The following is a 19,149-nucleotide window of genomic DNA, read 5'->3' on the forward strand; positions in this document are numbered from 1 at the left end:
AAAATGTTTCGTGATTAAGCCATGGGAGAAAACAAAATGTAATCATTTAGATATGACTGGAATAGAAAGAAATTAATCTTTACAAATGCATACAGTGTTCCCAGTGAGGTCTATGAGGCGATGGGAATTTCACATCAAAGCAGTTAAGTGACAAGAGACTGGTTCTCGATGACTATCAGTAGATTGACTTGGGTTACCATTTCACTCAGGTCATATCAGCATTGCCATTGTCACAGTTATCACCGTAACAGCCCAAGACACTCCAGTGGAAAGCCCCAGGAGAAAAAGTGCTCTATGAGGCATAGAAATAAACCTATTTATCCAGAACAAAGATGGCAATGTCCCAAACCCAGGACACTTTATTGGATTTCTCTTCAGACAAGGCCTTTTCAGTGGAAGATCACAAGCTGGGTTTGTCAAGAGGATCTCACCAAGAAGTAGGGCACATACCCAATTGGAATGTCTAGAAGCAAAATACTTTCAAGACAACGCCTGCTCACATGGTACCACTCGGGTCAAAGTCTCAGCAAGTCTCCTTGGGCACCCACTTCACCTCCTCAGAGCCAAGATCGCTGTTGAGTGCTTGGGAGTGGGGCCTCGCTGCTATGGAGGCCTGAGGTCAGGAAGACTTGAGCTTCTCAGCTGCATGCTACCAGTTCAGTGGGTGCTGTGGGAAGCGGGAGGGGGGCAGGCTGTGCCACCCATGAAGCCAGACCCTCCCCACCCCAAAAATCCTGTGAAAGCCAACTAGTAGGGTCTCAGGTCCTGCTGTGTTGTGCCATGCTTCCATCTGACACCAGCTCAACCACTCAGCACTTACGGCAACTTTTCATCTCTCTCCTCCACCACCCACCCTGTTTTGACTCCTTCCCTCCTGCCATGCTAGCAGCAACCATAAAGAAGAGCAAAAACAGTACGAAGGAAGCAGAAAAACCCTACTCTCTGACAGAAAGCTGGGTGGAACAGAAGAGGGGCAGAGATGGGATGAGGAGGAGCACAGGTTAACCGGTCTCAGGTACCATCATTACTGCTCATACTTCTCCATTTGCTAGATGCCTGTTGCAACAATTACAAAAAAATCACAAAACTAGAATTCTTAAAAAATAATTTTAACAGAATTTTTAAAAATAACAAAAAAATCCGACTTGGAAGGGCAAGAAGGAGTCTTTTGGAACTGTTGGGAGTTTCTGTGTCCTGTGATTTAATTCTCGGGGTCTAAGTCTCTCCATTCCAAAGCAACACAGAAATGGCCAGAATGACGCAATCCTTTCTTCTGATATCCAGATAATGGCTCAATAATTGACCCCTGGAGTTTACCCATCAGTCCAGTGGAGCAGGAACACACAGAACCGGCTCCCGGTGTTCTACCCCAGGGCCTTGTCAAGAACTGGGCAACCAGGTGGCTCAGGAAATATAATGAGTACTTGATGAGAAGTTAAAAAGTGCCACTGTGCCATAATAATTAAGTACAGATTTATAACCCTGCCATTAACAGCACCTAAGATTGTCTGAATTCAAAAGTAGGCCTCACTGATTAGCAAATCAGCCATTTGCAGTTTTCTTGGCATAAGTGGAAAAATCAGATGGCTTCCTGTCTATTGCTAATCCCCCTAGCCCCCCTGTTTTATTTATACTATCTCTGGGTTTCATGCATTTAACAAGAGTATTTAGATTTCTAAAACTGCCTGCTGGAAAGGACTTATTTCACGTAAATGCCCTTAAAAAGCATTCACAGAGCCACCATGGTATTTATTAGACCTTATAATAACCTCTTTGTCTTAAAGCCCATGAACTGTGTGACCCTCTCCCTTTAAAGAAAACCCTTAGGAAGAGAAACATCACTATTATCACCGCCTGCCCGTTAGAACTTGGATCCAGTTTTCAGAAACTGCAAAGTTATAGAGACTTGTCTGTTTAAAATCCAAGATTACTAGTTTCTTTTCTAAGACCAGAGGAAAAGCCACATGTTGCCTACACTGGATTTATTAATCCTCTATAAATTCTCTCTGCCCAGCTTGGGTGTAGCAGTGAGCTCATTTATTATTCGCATAGCAACAATATAATGAAAACTGAGTCTGGCCTGAAAAATACACCCCAATGGGCCAAGTGCATGGTTTACCCTTCCTAAAGCCCCTCTTTTGCACAGCGAGGCTTCTCCCCCTCTGTTTTTGGGCAGTGATTTCCTTTCCATCAAAGACATTCTGATGTCTGATCTTTATGCTAGAACTAATAAGCCTTTTGCTCACCACATCTACATCGTGGCTGGTCTCTGTTTTCCAAATGAGGAAAAAAGTCACCACCGAAGGCTCAGAAGTGGAGCGGGGCTCTTGGGTCACTTTCATTTGACACAGCATTCAGGAGGCAAGCCACTCAATGGAAACAGTGCCCCGATTGTCAAGCCTCTAGCGCGCCTCCCCTGCTGCTTTCAGGAAGCTTTTTGTGCAGCAAGTGCTAAAGCAATATTTAGTTATGGGGCGACCAAGCGCCAAAGAGCAGCTCCGAGCATTTAACGTGGAAGAGCATGGCAGGGAATGACGTCTGGGTTCCTGCAGTGGTTGAGATTTTTCTCTGGACAAAGCTGAATGGGACCCGTGACAGAGCTGGGTACAGCGAAGTCATGTTTTAGATCTCATGGCCTGCAATGTTCTTGGAGAACCATAAGCGTTTTGGTTCTTTCGATGTCCAAATAAATGCAACAGGACACCAGCCATTACGTCTAGATTTTGAAATGGATTTCAGAGAGATGCCCACAGACTGCCTGAAACGGGATGTGATCGTGGAAAGGAGGGGGCCAGGCATGAGAATTTCTGGATCCAAGGACGTAGGGCACTCAGCTCTTCTCATGGCTTCACTGGGAGACAAGACGTAGCAGCTGATGGGACAGACCAGTCACATGGCAGTAGGTGGTGCTGCGACAGGGTTGTCGCTTCGAGACACACCTGACCCACCAAGCGTCTCTGCCATATTCAAGAGGCTCAAACAGAGGAAAATGGACAGAAAATAACGAGTTCTCGGATGAAACACTCTCTTATCTTATGGTAACAAAGCAGGGGAGAGAGTTCTCCTTTATAAGCTGCTCTTTGGGAAGTGCTCTCACTCTCAGGGATGGGACTGCGAGCTCTGAGTCTCCCCTGGCTCAGCATACCCGACCCTCCCTCCTGTGTTGCTCTGCTCCTTGCCTTCTATTGCCACAGCTCAGTCTTGTAAAGGTGACTGCGGTTTCTAGATGGGAAGGCAGGCTGCATCCTAAAAGAAGAGGAAGATTTGCCAAAACTGAAGGGGTCAACTTGAAATTTATACCAATGCCTGAGTGTCTTTTCTTTTTTTAATTTTTTTTTTTTTAAGCATCTTGAGGTCAAGCCATTTTATTAAACTTTTCAAGTGACTCTGGGAAAGAATCAGATAAGGATATCTGGATCATAAAAATTTAACAAAGGCCATTAGAGATAATTCAGCCCTACTCACCATTTCACAGTTGAGGGAACTGAAGTTCAGAGAGGTTATTCAGCTGGTTAATGACAGAGAAGTCAAGAAGAATCTGGTTGGCTGGGTCCCACGGTCCACACTACTTTTCTCAATGCCCCGGTGCTTACATTCGCAAGACAGATTAGAAATTTACTAGAAATTTATTACTTTCCTGGTTTCAGAGAGAAACTCACATCCTTGTTTGAGAAGCAAATCTTGAAATCTGGGCATCTTAAATTTTGGGGGTGCAGCTTTCCCTGGCAAGCTCATTCTGGGAGATTTAACCGTACAGTAGTCTCTCTTCCTCCATGGTGGATATGTTCCAAGACCCCCAGTGGATGCCTGAAACTGTGGTTAGTACTGAGCCCTATATATACCATGTTTTTCCCCTATACACACATACCTATGATAAAGTTTAATTTATCAATTCAACACAGAGATTAACAATAAAATAGAACAATTATAACAATATACTATGATAAAAGTTATGTGAACATGGTGTCTCTCTCTCTCTCAAAATGTCTTACCGTACTATATGTACCTTTCTTGCATTGATGTGAGACAATAAAATGCCTGTGTGATGAGTTGAAGGGAGGTGAGTGGCCTAGGCATTGACAGTATGTCAGAAGGAGGATCATTTGCTTCTGGATCCTGCCTGACCATGGATAACTGAAACTGTGAGAACAAAACTGGAGATAAGGGAGTCTGGGACTACTGCGTCTGGTTAAATGATGTTATCCATCTGGACCAATATGAAGTCATTTGAAAAAATAGTGCTTCCAATGGTAGAGAAAGCCAACATAGCAATGTTCTCAGCGATACCTCGGTCTTTACATCACCTTAATCATCTGCTTAGGACTTCCAGATCAGCCTGCCATGAAACTGCCCACTGCAGCTCAACTCACAGTGTCTCAGCGTAGAGGCTACTCTTCAGCTCTGGGGTGAGAGCTTTCTGAAGTGACTTTAATTCTTCCTGGCCAAGACGACACTGGACACTGGACACCCAGGACTCGATGAGCTGGACTTGCTAGTGAATTGTCCTAACCATGCCCTCTTACTTTAAGGACTTGGCAACATCAACCATTAGCCAGGATGTAAAAATCATTAGCTTCAGAGTCAGACAGGCATGGGTTCAACTAGCGAGACTGCCTCTTAGCAGAGGCATGTCCTTCAGCAAGTGAACTAATCTCTCAGACCTCAGATCCCTCCCCCATAAAGTAAGGGGGTTGTAAGGAACACCTTTGAAGCTGTTGAGAAGATCAGATGAGATTATGGCTATAAGGTCCCTAACATGAAGCCAGGGCTCCAGGGTGCTTTTGGGTTACCCTCACTTTAGTCCTAAAGCTATCGTGAAAAATGATTAACTTCATAGGGTGCTAAGGACTACACAGTCAGTTAGTGGGTAAATTTGAAAATAAATAACTATTATGATAAATAACTGGTTTAAGCACGCCCTGCTTTAAGAAAACCAAATAAAATTTACTCAAATAAATCAGATGTGATTGTGGCATGTTGAAGATTCTTTGCTCCAAAAACTGATCTACTCTGGAACCGGGTTAAAAAGAGAGGATTCCTTGGTATTTTTCAGATGTTACCAGAATTACATAGAAGTTTTTGGAGAAGACACACTGTCCTAAGCGACTCTGTAAACAGGAACAGCATGCCTCTCTAGAAGCATGCCTCGACAGCTGGGTGTATGGCACTATTTAGTACCAAGTCCACTTCTGATGGGATCTTGCTCTGCATTTTCCACAAAGTGCTCAAACAAGCCTGCTTTTAAAGATGTGTCCCACCAATATTAAGTCTGAGTTCTATCATCAAATCAAATAAATCAATGTATTCTTTTTATCTCCTTCACAAACAGAGCATTATCCACTCAGCCAGACATCACACCACACACAATATCTGACCTATTCACTCTGATAAGCACAGTCACTTAGCATGAAATCATTGAAAAAGGAAGGAAGATTACCTCTGTTTGCTCTGGTGTGGGTTCATAAGAAGTTACTAATGCACTCTTAGAAATACACACTATCTATGAGCTTTATGACAAATTGCAACTGAATTAGAAGGCCTTGGCATTGACCAAACAAAAAAGACTTTTGTACATTTTTAGGGAGGTGTTACACTTTGCTCATTCCCCTGGCGTGGGTGGCTTGGCTGGGAGGGGAGACTTCTCATTTCCAAAATGATCTCATAAAGTCCTGCCCCTAAGCACTCAAGGACCTCAAATTCTGTGTAGGATGTAGAATTCTTTTTTTTTTTTTTTTAAGATTTCATTTATTTATTCATGAAAGACACAGAGAGAGAGAGAGAGGCAGAGACACAGGCAGAGGGAGAAGCAGGCTCCATGCAGGGAGCCAGATGTGGGACTTGATCCCGGGTCTCCAGGATCAGGCCCTGGGCTGAAGGTGGCGCTAAACCGCTGGGCCACCCAGACTGCCCCAGGATGTAGAATTCATCTTGACTCTTGAGGGTGAGCTATTTAGATGCAAGGTCACTTCTCCACACAGCCCAAAAGCCACATATTGAGGCGGAACATCATTTCAATTCAGATTATCTTTATAGAGAGATGTACAATTCTGAAACATGGTCATACTTTATTGAGCTTATAAGTGAAGAAACCAGAGGCACCCTGTGCCCTGTCAAACTCTGATTCTCCCTGCTATTTTTCAAGGGATGGGTGGGTGTCTGTGTGTGTGTATATAGGAAGGGAACAAAGGAAAGTGGGTGAAGTCAGAGTTTATCTTCTCGGGCACTTTCATTTCCTCTAAATCTATTTTTACTTGTTGGTAGACAAATCTTACTGCTAATATATAGCAGTTAGCTGGCTGGTAACTGAGTGTTGCTTTGGGCAACCAGATTTCACAATGCTTCAAATCCCAATAAGGGAAGTCCTCTGTTCCCTAACCAATGGCTTTGGGTGAGGGTGTGTATGTGTGTGTAATTCGTGGTGACTCAGTGTCTGAGAAGGTACAAATATTATAGCAAATCTATTTCTGCTTCTTATGCTACCTTTCAAGAACGGGCCTGGAAGACCTGGCTAAAAGCTTATAAGCGTATCCTGCCAACATTTGGCCATGTCCCATTTTGGAAGGTAGCATATGGTCTTTAAAGATGATGTAATGGGGTCTAGATAAACTTTAATGTTACTTGAGTTTTCTAAGTGCCATCCCCCACACAGTATTTGCCCCAGCCTAGCCCATCATACACACTGTAAAGGCCATTGAAGTTTTATTGAACCCATGAGCTCCCTTGAGATTAAGTGAAGAGTATGACATATTTGGTGACCAAAGAGGAGGGGGAAAACTGCAGTGGTGCAGACAGAAAACTTCACAGAAGAGATGAACATTGAAATGGGCTTTCAAGTATGAATAGGAGTTTACAGATAGAATGGAGGAGAAAAATTATTCTAGGTAAATAACAGACTATGCAAAGGAAGCTCTGATCCCCAGTAAAAAATAGTATATTCTCCTCTTTAGGTGACCACGGAAGAGTCAACTAATCTTGTCTACGTTGGGCAAAATATATAAAGGCTCTTGGGAGCCTGCGTGGCTCCTAAGCGTCTGACTCTTCTTTCTCTTTTTTTTTTTTTTTTTAAGTTTTTTACTTACTTGACAGAAAGAATGCACGCACAAGCAGGGGGAGCAAGAGGCAGAGGGAAAGGAAGAAGCAGGCTCCCCGCTGGGCAGAGAGCCCAAAGCAGGGCTCTATCCCATGACCCTGGGATCATGACCCGAACCGAAGGCAGGCACCTGGCCGACTGAGCCACTCAGGCACCCCCAGCATCTGAATCTTCATTTTGGCTCAGGTCATGATCTCAGGGTCCCATGATCGAGCCCCACATCAGGCTCTGTGCTCAGTAGGGAGTCTGCTTGGGATTCTCTCTCTCCCCCTTTCCCCTCTCCCTCCTCGTGCTTACTCTCTTGAATAAATAATTCTTTTAAAAAACTAAATAAGTGAATGAATGAATGAATGAATGAATGAAATGTTAGCCCCTCAGACATGCTGAACTTTACATCAGTCATACTTTGAATGCTCAGTTGTGTATAGATGGTTATGATTACAGAGAAGAGATGTTGGCATTCCCCAACACCCTTCTTAGGGGAAACAACCCTATAGAATCTGACATACATCATAACTGTAATGAGCTGGGCAATAAGATGTGAACAATGTGTGATAGTCTGATGGGTGATAAGATCAGAACCACTTTTCAGTTTACTTAAAGGTCAACTCAAATTAGATGCTTCATTTCTTGCTTCTGGCTTTCTCGTTCCTTCATTGGCGGTCCTCCGTGTCTGACACTTTGCTGTGAGCTTGGCCTATAGCAGTAAATGCCATACGTTAAATGCCATATGTCGATGACAGCTCTGGCCCCTGCCCGCCTTAATGGGACTTATAATTTAGCTCAAAACCGATCTTTAGAAGAATGCAAAATGAACCTACTTACATCAGTCAAATAAAAGTGACATGTCAGAAAAATAATCAGAGAAAAACAGATCAGTCTCTCTGCAGATCAAGGCACAGAATGGATGAACTCAGGTGGCAGTTTTACTAATCTCCGAAGCAGAAAAATGAGGCTATTTTAGACCTCTGTGAATCTTAGACTTTTGGATGTTTGGGGGGCTCCACTCCCAACCACAGTCCCTTAGGAAGTAGAATTTTCTCTCCTTTTTTAAAATATTTTATTTATTTATTCATTCATGAGGCAGAGACACAGGCAGAGGGAGAAGCAGGCTCCATGCAGGGAGCCCGATGTGAGACTCGATCCCAGGACTCCAGGATCATGCCCTGAGCCAAAGGCAAGCGCTAAACCGCTGAGCCACCCAAGGATCCCCAGAATTTTCTCTTTTAAAAAAAACTGAGAACATTAAAAAATATACATAATTTAGCTCTTCAAATTATTGGATTCTGAGTAGCTCTTTTAATTTAAGATTGCCTGTGAGTTCTTGGCAACCACAGGGCATATTTAGAAATCTTTGCAAAGTGAGAAGAATCTAACTTACAAATTGTTTTCAAATGTAATGAAATAGCTCTGAGCCCTCCATGTAACAATTAATGAGGTTGACCTTATGTTGTTTCCTACACATTTGTCTCGATGCTTATTAATTTATATTTTGCAGTTTTTGTGTTTCATGCTTTGGAGTTAAAAAAAATTGGGGGGGAGCTCTTAAACATTCTTGCAGGCCCTGGGCATTCTGCCCATAATGCCTAATGGATAAAACGGCACTGCACACAAAACCCAGAGTGCAAAAGACCAATGAAATTAAGAAAGGTGTCAGTGTATATGGTTTCCAGATAACTTTAAGAGTTCTTTTCCACTCTGTGCAAAATTCTTGTAGAACCAGAGAGAGAGAGAGCACTACAGGCTCAAAGGGAACAGCTTAGGTGTTGGCAGTAAAGTATTTGCATGTTTGGTGTACAATCAGAAACACAAACAGGGCTGAGGCATTCAAAACAAACTCTGAGAAAGGAAAGACAAATAAGGGAGAGGAACTAATTTTTTTTTTTAGGCCCCTGCCATGCTAAGCCCTGGGCTGGGTCCTTTTCTGTAGGTTGTTCTATTTCATTCTCACAAGAACTCTAAGAGGTAGTTGTGATTGCTCCCATTTTACAGATGGAGAAACCATAGCTTAGGGAAGTTGAGCAGCTTGCCAAGGGGTTGACAGCTATGAAGGAAGAGAGCCAGGGGTCCGCCTAACCCCAAAGTCCATGCTCTTTGCACAAAACTCATACTGTCTTGTTTTATAAAAGGGTGGGGATCATATGATCATCTTTCTTTTTCTAACTGCTGATGTATTAAGTGATGCGTGTCACTTAATGTGGTCAGGATGGGTAGAGGCGTGTTAGGTGGGTAGAGGCTGAAGTTTCCCAAAGAGCAAAATTGAAGTGATAGAAGGGAGAATTTTTTTTCTCTTAAATGATTCATTCGTGGAAAAAACTGTGGTGGATAAAACTCCTGAAGCCCACACTCTGTAGCAACATCAAGGGAATCTTTAACTATGGAAAGTCCCAGATCACAATCAGATTGGAACATATCCAACCCCCCATAATGGTCACTTCACAGTGTTTCTCAAAATGCAGTCCTGGATCACCTCCCCCAGGACTAGCCAATGAGCTCACCCCAGGGCAGATTCCCAAGTCCCAGGATTAGAATCTCTGGTGGGGAAGGCCTGGAAATCTGCATTTCGGCTCACCTCCAGAGGATTCTTATGTTCTCTTAAAGTTCTGAACCACACTTGCATGGTTTAGAATAAGATCCACTTCCTCCTCTTTTTCTTCTTTAAGTGCTTTTCCAGACCGTAGCTTAAACTTCCAGATATGTCTAGTTGTGGGCTCACCACCATTTTACAGATGAGAGAGTAAAGAGAAAAATGGGTAGACGGCTATTCACTAAGTCAGCTACAATAAGAACTCAAAAAAAAAAAGCCCAAAGCCCAAAGCCCAAACAAAAACAAAAGCAAAACCCTAAAAGCCTGCCTGATTGATTCTTGTACTGAGATTAACTCTTGGGGCGTGGGCTTATTAAGTCATTAGTGTGATTCTCACCCACTGAGAAGGTCCCTACAGAGAGGAAGATGTTGACAATAGTTTTTAAAGCAACTATTATCTAGAAGGTTAAAATTACCTTTTTGCAGCCAAGCCATCTCCACTAAGAAGGACGGAGAGAAGGAAAGAAGGAAGGAAGGGAAAAGGGAAAGAAAAGAGGAAAGAGAAAGAGCAAGAGTGAGAGCAAGCAAGAGAGAGAGAGAGGAAGGGAGAGAGAAAAGAAGATGAGGAAAGGGAGGAAGGGGTCTTCTTCCTCACACCCCTGGAGGTTCCAGCAGAGGCCCAGTGGACACGATGGAGGCAGACAGCCTAGGCAACCACAGGCACTCAGATGACTTTCAAGGTGAGGTCAGGATATCCTGCAGAACACTTGGTGTTTGGCATGGGGGAGCCAGGACCATTCCCTCCTGCCCTTCCCATCCTTGCTGCCAGTGTTACCACCTTGAACCCCAAAAGCTCAACACTTGGCACTGCAGGCATTATCTGCTCAGTTCTGGTAAAATCACCCCCCTGTAAGCGTTGGCGGAGGTCTGATTCGGAAGTTGGCTTCCTCCTACAGGAATCACCTACCTTTTGGTAAACACAAAATGTTCTACTGCTTTTAAAATTAAACAAACAAAACGTTGACTGCAAGCGTGCACCCCAACATCAGTCCAAGGGAAGGCATGGCCAAAGTCTCTCCCCTTTATTTTTTATTTTATTTTATTTTTATTTTTTATTTTTTTAGTCTCTCCCCTTTAAAGGGATGGAGGGTCAAGGAGCAAATCTCCCGTGCAGTTATAGCAAATAAAACGGGAAGAAGTCTGATGTACTTTTCAGACTTGGAACTCAAAAGGTTGAGTCTAAAAAGGAAAACATGTCACCTTCCTGCCAAAATAAACTGTGATGAAAGTTTAGACCCCACCACCTTTCAGCCAAGCATTTCCTGTTCTGGTCTGTTCCCTCGTCTGCCTCATACTAGCTCAGATGAGGGAGAGCTATTTTTAAGGTGCAAACAACCAGGAGTAAGAATGAGAGAAGTTATTTATTTATAGTTACACCTTTCAACTGTTCTTTTCCCCCCTCTGGAGATAGGGGCTGGGTTTGGCTTTCCCTTTGAATCTAAAATCCCTGGGGTAAGAAGGCCTTTGAAAGGTCATGGTGGAGTCACTTTGCCTCCAGACAGTGATCACCGTCCAGGGCAAAACAAGTCGCCACTTCTTGAGGAATTCTCCTCGTAGGCATGCCCTTGGCTTATGCAACACAGGTGCTCTTGAGCAGTATTTTGTAATTCGTACCTTTGTATAAAAGGTGATTCGAAAATACACTCATGGTTTTGTTATTTAAGGAATCCATCAGTGATTCCCCCCCTTCCCCCCTTTTTTGGTCCAACGGAGAGTTAGTTCCATTATCATGAGAATAGATTATTGCATAATTGACTTGGGTTTGTAAATTCAGCAGTTGTATTAGATTTTCTTGAGCCAGGGCACATGCCTATGTAGTGTTCTCAGAGCCAGCAAGCTCCATCTTTTATCTAACTGCGTCTTCCCTTATTTCTTATTCCATTAAATCAGTCCATTCTTTTTCTTTATTTATTTAAATTCAATTTGCCAACATATAGTATAACACCCAGTGCTCATCCCATCAAGTGCCCTCCTCAGTGCCCATCACCCAGCTGCCCCATCCCCCCACCCACCTCACCTGCACCCTAATGCTCATAGCAGCAATGTCCACAATAGCCAAACTGTGGAAGGAGCCACGATGTCCTTCAACAGACGAATGGATAAAGAAGATGTGGCCTATGTATACAATGGAATATTACTCAGCCATCAGAAAAGACGAATATCCACCATTTCTTTGACATGGATGGAAGTGAAGGGTATTATGCTGAGTGAAATAAGTCAGTCAGAGAAGGACAATCATCATATGGTTTCACTCACATATGTGGGAAAATTCAGTCCATTCTTAATCTCAAGCCTCAAAGGACCCATTGTAGAGCCTTGGAATTTGCCGGTAAACGAAAGAGGAAAGCCCTCCCTTGTAATGCTCACATAAGCAGGATCCTGGTGTTGGCTATCACCCCAGTAGTTCACTAACATTATTTTCTCTCCAGTGTGCAGTTCCACCTGACATTACAGCATCTGCTTCTCTCCCCACTACAATGAAGCATCATGAAGGTTCATCCTTGTTCACTCTAGTTCATCCCTGTATCACAAGCATCAAAAATATACTAAATAAAGGGTTGCCTGCCTGCCTGGCTCATCCCATGACCATGTGACTCTTGATCCTGGGGTTGTGAGTTCGAGCCCCCAGGTTGGGTATAGAGATTACTTAAAAAAAATAAACAAGGGCACCTGGGTGGCTCAATGTTGAGCATCTGCCTTTGGCTCAGGTCGTGATCTTGGGGTCCTGGGATCGAGTCCTACATTAGGGTCCCTGTAGGAAGCCTGCTTCTCCCTCTGCCTATATCTTTGCCTCTCTCTCTGTGTCTCTCATGAATTAATAAAAATAAAATCTTTAAAAAATAATAAACTCTTTTAAAAATAAATGTATATATATATGAAATGCTTAAAATTAATTCAACAAACAGACTTCTATTTATGTCAAATTGTTGTGGCATCTGGAATTACATAAAGTGCTGAAGAGATCCTTCCTTTTAAAAAAAATTTTTTTTTTACCATGATGGTTTCCTAAGTATTCCAGCTCTACTATTTTCACCCACTGGCTCCAGCATTATTATAGGAATTAGTTGAACGACAAGAGGATGGCTCCTTTCTAAATTCACTAGTATCCATGTATTATTTTAAATGGGTCAACCTTGAAACTAACAACTCTGCAGAACAAGTTGGTTGGCATGACCCACTAACAGCTTCTTTGCTCTCTGGTGGGTTCTTTGTGCAGCCAGTTCAATGCGGACACGATTCAGCTTTTGATGAGAAGACAGTCCTTTCTGCATCATTGTATTTGTGTAAATTTGGTGCTTTGTACCACTCAAGGAGGAAAGAGAAAAGACGGGAAACTATTTCTGAGTCTAGAACAACCTAGGTCTAAAAGCAGGTCTATCAGAAAGACGGAAAAAACTTAATGATCCAGTTTGATCTGGAATGACACAAGAACTTCTAATGACATGGGAACAAAGTTTTGCTGACCAATGAATGGAAAAATGATGCAAAACTAATGCTCAAGGTCAAGTATTTAGTTATACTTACTCTTTAGAAGATATATTTACCTCTCGAAAGTTTTAAGTTCTTGTTCTGAGAACATTTCTATTGCTCTGAGTACAATGGAAACAAATAAGTAGGAACAGAAATCTTGGTCACTCACTCACCTTTTTGCTTAAGTGGGGACCATTAGCCGCCCCAATGCTTCTCTGCACTGATGGTGGTACTTGATACACGTCTTGTTCCTGGATACCATGGCTAGTGGGGACCTGGTAAATTCCCTGATGTTGGTAGGAAGGTGGAACTTGGTAGATCGTATCTCGAGGGGCACTGTGTGGGTTTGGCACTTGATAGAGCTTCTGTTGGCCAAAGGTCTGATGCATTAGTCCTGAAGTAGGCTGGTCCTGACCGGAGGGGGTCTCTTGAATGGGGCCAATCAGAAGCTTCACCCGGTTGCCTGGGACGATGCCTTGTCGACCATGTAAGGAGCAGAGCCACCATCCTTCCAGTCCTCCTGTGTTCTGCTCTATGACAGTCAGAATATCTCCCTTGCGAAAGGCCAATTCCTCAGCACACTCTGGGACATTGTCGTATAAGGCCCTTGCCATAAGATTCTAGGAAGAAGAGAACAGAGGGAAATGGTGTTAGAATGCTAGCTCAGTCCTTTAAACACCTAAAGCCCGTGCTCTTCTGGAGAAGCACACTTCCTGGAAGGGGGAGAAGAACAAATGTGAACAATAGCCTGTAAGGAGAAAAACAGATGGACGCAGACAAAACACAGATACGTCCGTACTGTGCCTGCCACCAGTGACGTCAGACTGCCTCCTCGGCGAAGCTCCGAACACCACAAGAGTTCTTCCCTCTAGCAGGGGATGCCGTGCCAAGGAGTTACGAGTAGCACTGTTAAAGAGTTCACTATACAGAACACTTTTCTTCCTTTCCTCAAGCCAGCTCGAAGAATAAGACATTCCAAGATATTCAGATGTGCCACAGCAGACATTTCTCAATCTTTTCATATATCGGAGGCAGGAGGAGTCAAAGACAATCCCAAATGACAAATGGTACACATGGCGTTTATATTTGGTGTTAAAGTGGAAACAAAAGTCGACTTATGTATGCCTTGGCAGGCCTTCCAAATTCTTATTCCCAGTCGATCAAGTTGTGGATACAGGGGGAATCCACAAGCAAGTGCTCTTTGCATGACAACCAAGCATGGAGCACAGGGTGACAGTAGTCTCTCTTCAGAGTTGATGGCAGGGGGCTACGAAGAGTTTACTGCGTGTAGGTAGATGCCACCTCTTTCCTTTTTTGGTCTTTTATTCATACCTTTCCTGAAGCCCCCCCCCCCCCCCGCCCCCTGCCACCTCTTCCCCCCACTTCTTGAATCTCTCCATTCACATCAGAAAGGCTCTGCCTCCCCCTTTCAGGGGCCCCAAACACTCTCCCCCTTTGTATGAAGGCCTGTCTGGCACATTCAGTACTAAGCAGACAGCCCAAGTAGGCATTCAGCAGAGAGTGGGCAAGCGGTATGTGCTGACATTCTTGGACGCCTTTCAAAGGCTCCGAAGACTTCATTTCTTGGCGTTAGTCATGTTTCGCGGTACGATGGCAGCCATCACCACATGCCTGCTCCTTCCCAGCACACAGAGGAGCCGGGACACTGTAAATTCATCACAGGCACTTGGAAAACTAAAAGTGATCTCTTCGGTGCTTCACGAAAGTGTCCGGATGCACCTGAGTCACCGGGATGCTGATCATTTGTGGGAGGAGGGACTGCCTATTGGGTGGAACATGTTTGGGACTTTACATATTCGTGGAATTTTTGGCAGTTGTTGTTTGGACTTCTGCCCCCTGTTTGCTTCTCTAGAAACGTGGACTTGATCTTCCAGCCCCGTGCTTCTCATTCCTTTAGAACTGACATACATTAATCATCTCCCCCTGTACTATGCCCCATAACCACAGTCTTGTGCTGTGTGCTGGGTCTCCCCTCTGGAGTGGGGGTTGGGGTTGGGGGCTGCATTATGTAAGCAGTTCCCTTCTCATCAGTACCTGGGAGGAGGTCCTACTTTTACTGTTAATCCTCTTAGTGTTACTACTTAACCTAATAAAAAAGAGGTCAGTACCCAGATGATGCTTTTGAAGAATAAGGCTGAAGTTCTTATTGGTTACAGTTTGGGGATCCAAGAAGTCTGCAATGTAGACAGGGAAGCTCATGGGAAACTGAGGGATTTGTGTTCTGAGTGAAAGTTTTACTTAGTATTTATATGCTAGGAAGCTTTGGGATTTTTTCCTAACAGAAACTCACATACACAAAGATAAAATCATGCAGCATACTATCCTGTCTTGAGGAACCACTTAAGAATGTGTCATAATCCTAAAATCTGTTTCTCTTCTTCCATCTCTTGAGTGTTCTGTAACTTAAAAGAAAAGTCAGTTACGGACGACAAGGTTCTGGGCCTTTGTACCAAAATAATCTGATGGAGATCACTCCACTCAAGAAGAGTTGTATTGTGATGATAGAGGAGGGAGAGAGTTGAGCACTATGGTCTCTATCCCTTTTGCTGGGGCCCATACCATGATTGGGAATGGCTGGTAAGAAAGCCTCGAGATGAAATCAGAAGTAAGAGAGTCAGGATCCGTTCTATGGAAGCTGGGGGTGGGTCGCTGGACGACTGTAGGGGCTACAAAGAAAGCAAAGAAACAGAAAACAGCAGAAAGGCAAGGGACTATGGACCTAATCAGCATAAATAAGCTCAAGGCATGTGGAGTTGGGTCACTGCCATGGGACTCCAAGCACTGGAGCGCTGGGCCGTGCTTGATTAGAGGCAGATAGAAATCCCCATGTGAGAGTTGTTCTGGATGTTCTTTGTCTCCCATCCCAGTGACCTTCCCACCACCTGGTTAGCAGCATGCTAATGTTTCAGATGTGCCTCAAGACCTGGTTCTCTGGGAAAACTTTCAGAGACTGTTGTCCTCGCTAACAGAGAAACCCTGGGTGAGTCCTCCTGACTGGTTGTCCATGACTCCCCATCAGTCCCCTGCTGCCCTGAGAAATGAGAGGATTTAGGAAGAGAGTTTAGCATGACCATTGGTGGCATGCACCCCCCAGTGCTAGCCTGACACCTCACATAATGACAGATATTTACAGCCTTGGCTGAACAGGAGTGAGTTACTTAATATTGGTGCAAGCTCCAGAGAGTCAGCATCTACACATAGTCTACACACACCCATTACTCTCCCATATGGAAGGTTACATGCATGCAGTTCCAGAGACCTTTAGAGAACTGGACCCAACCTCTCTGTTTTATAGATAAAGAAACAGGTCTGGGGAGGCCAGTTTATCTTTTGCTCAAAGCCACAATTTTGGTGTCAGAGATGAGAACAGAACTATGGTCTCTTGGTTCAGATCTCTTTCTAGAACTCTAAGCCAGCTTATTAGCTCAACTACACAATGTCTTCCCAACTGGGCTCAACTCCATTATATAGGGAAGTTCTGAAAATGACAATTCTTGTCGTATCTATAGAATAAATAGATTATTTCCCTTTGTGCCTTAACTTCCTCATCTGTAAAATGGGAGTGAGGGTAACAGTACCTATGGCGCCTACTTCATGGGTGTGCTGTGAGGATGAGCTGAGTTAATCCAACTCAAGTACCTTAACACTGCTGGAGGGCTCAGGAAGCTATTGTGACAATTTATTTAGTTTGCTGGATGGCATTTTGGCCTTGGGCTCCCTCCTCACTCAGCCTCCTGTCAGTGCTCAACAAGGGTTGGGTTAGTTATGCTAGAATTTATATATATATATATATATCCATATATTTATACACAGCTGATATTTCTCTTGCTTTCAATTACATATCAGGAGAACTGTATCTTGCAGTATTTCTCTGAATTAATAACGAGTCATGGTCACTGCAACCCCTTGTGGAATATTTGCTTACAAACAGCAAATATGAAGCTATCAACTGGCCTCAAGAGACCGAGACAAAATATTATTATTATCACTGCTCTGATTATTACTGAATGAATTATGGATATATCTCTTCAGATTCCAGCAGAGTCCAAGCTATCAGAAAGTGGGGGAAAAAACTGGGTGAGGAGCTTGGCTTCTGAAAACACTTGGTGCTTTGGGGGCTAGAGTTCATTTGAGAAGATAACAGCAAAATGAACGTCAGCCAGAACACAAACCGTCTCAGTCAAAAGTGCACCTACTTTATAGGCAGATCAAGGGTTAATTGGGTAGAAAGAAGGTGGAGGGACCTTCTCATTCAGGGTGGGAAGTGTGATGCCTTAAAGCCACCAAGTCAGAAGGGTGATTATCTGAACATCTTAGAAAAACCCAGGAGAGGCAGTTTGTCTATTCAAGATCTCCTCTTTCTCCCACCCACCCCAGGATATTTATCTCTAGGGCAGGAAAGGTCAACACAGAAACAAATCCAGGAGAGATAAGAGAGCTATGTCATTCTATCGCCAGTTGGATGGTTAGCCTCGGGAGGGTGGCAGTTAGAAATGTAGCTAGGGCTTGGCTAAGTGCCAGAACAGTTGGGGCACAGAAGTTGAAAGCCTAAGGAACTTCAAACAATTACACTCCAGCTCCTTCACCTTACAAATGAGAACAAACGAGGCTCAAGATGTTAATGATTTGCCAAGCCACCTGGCAAGAAGGTCACAGAACTGGGACACAAATTCAGGTCTCTGGTCTCCAACTCCGGAATGGGGACACTTTTAACAAAGTCAAATGCAAATGCACAGCTACCAAAGCTGTGGTTCTAATTAGGATTGGAAATCAAAAAAAAAAAAAAAAAAAAAAAGGATTGGAAATCAGCATTTAGAGTTATAAATCCTATTGAGGGAACCCTAATAACAGCAGCCTCTAGCATCGATTCCCACCCCAGTCTTTCTTGAAGCTCTCGTTTGGCTTCCATGATTCCACTTCTGGTTTCTTCCCTCTGTTCTCATGACCACTCATCTATCTACCTTCTTCTTCATGGACTAATCATGTTTCAAAAGGGACCCCTCCTTCGTTCTTTGCTCTTCTTTACATGCTCAGTCTCTAGAGGAAACCTCATCCGTACCAATGGTATTGAAACACACAGATAACCCTTCAAATTGGTATTATTTTTAAAATTGTATTTAAATTGTATTTAAATTCAATTAATTAATATATCATGTATTATTGGTTTCATAAGTAGAGATACATGTGCTCTGATGTTTATAGCTACATTATCTACCATAGGCAAATTATGGAAAGAGCCCAAATGTTCATCCACTGATGATAAATGGATAAAGAAGATGTGGTATATAAAACATATATATGTGGTAGATTATCTATATCTATATCTATATCTATCTATATCTATATACACAATGGAGTATTACTCAGCTATCAAAAAGAATGAAATCTTGCCATTTGCAACAACATGGATGGAGCTCGAGCATATTATACTAAGCAAGATGAGTCAGAGAAAGATAAATACCATATGATTTCCCTAATATGTGGAATTTAAGAAACAAAACAGATGAACATAGTGGAGGAAATAGAGAGAGGCAAACCAAGAAACAGACTCTTAACCCAAGAGAGCAAACTGATGGTCACCAGAGGGGAGGTGAGAGGAGGGATGGGTAAAATGGGTGATAGGGATGAAGGAGGGCACTTGTTGTGATGAGCACTAAGTGATGTATGGAAGTGCTGAATCACTAAACTCTACACCTGAAACTAATATTACACTGTATATTAACTAACTAGAATTTAAATAAAAACTCAAAAAAGGGAAAAAAAAAACCCACCCCACCCAGATAACAGATCCATAGCTCCAGCCTAGACACTTCTGCACTCCCGTCCCAAATCTCCAACTGACTAATAGGTATCCTCACCTCTAACTCAACAAGTGCAAAACGCCCTTTCTCCTGCTTTCTCTCTCTTAGTTAAGAGCACACATGCAGCTGCCCAAGATAGGAGCCTTGGAGGTTTGCTGAGTCTCTTCACAATCTGGAAG

General features: G+C 43.3%; 1 protein-coding gene across 2 annotated transcripts in view; it reads right to left on the reverse strand.

Moving 5' to 3' along the window:
* Positions 1–19,149, reverse strand: part of NEDD9 (neural precursor cell expressed, developmentally down-regulated 9) — a 184,348-nt gene that overhangs the window by 15,518 nt on the left and 149,681 nt on the right. For both annotated transcript variants that reach the window (XM_025444444.3, XM_025444437.3), the window contains one exon: positions 13,322–13,768. In XM_025444444.3, the coding sequence (XP_025300229.1) occupies positions 13,322–13,768 (447 nt within the window). The remainder of the gene's footprint in view (positions 1–13,321; positions 13,769–19,149) is intronic.

Source organism: Canis lupus, chromosome 35, assembly GCF_003254725.2.
Source record: "Canis lupus dingo isolate Sandy chromosome 35, ASM325472v2, whole genome shotgun sequence".
NCBI classification, from domain to species: domain Eukaryota; kingdom Metazoa; phylum Chordata; class Mammalia; order Carnivora; family Canidae; genus Canis; species Canis lupus.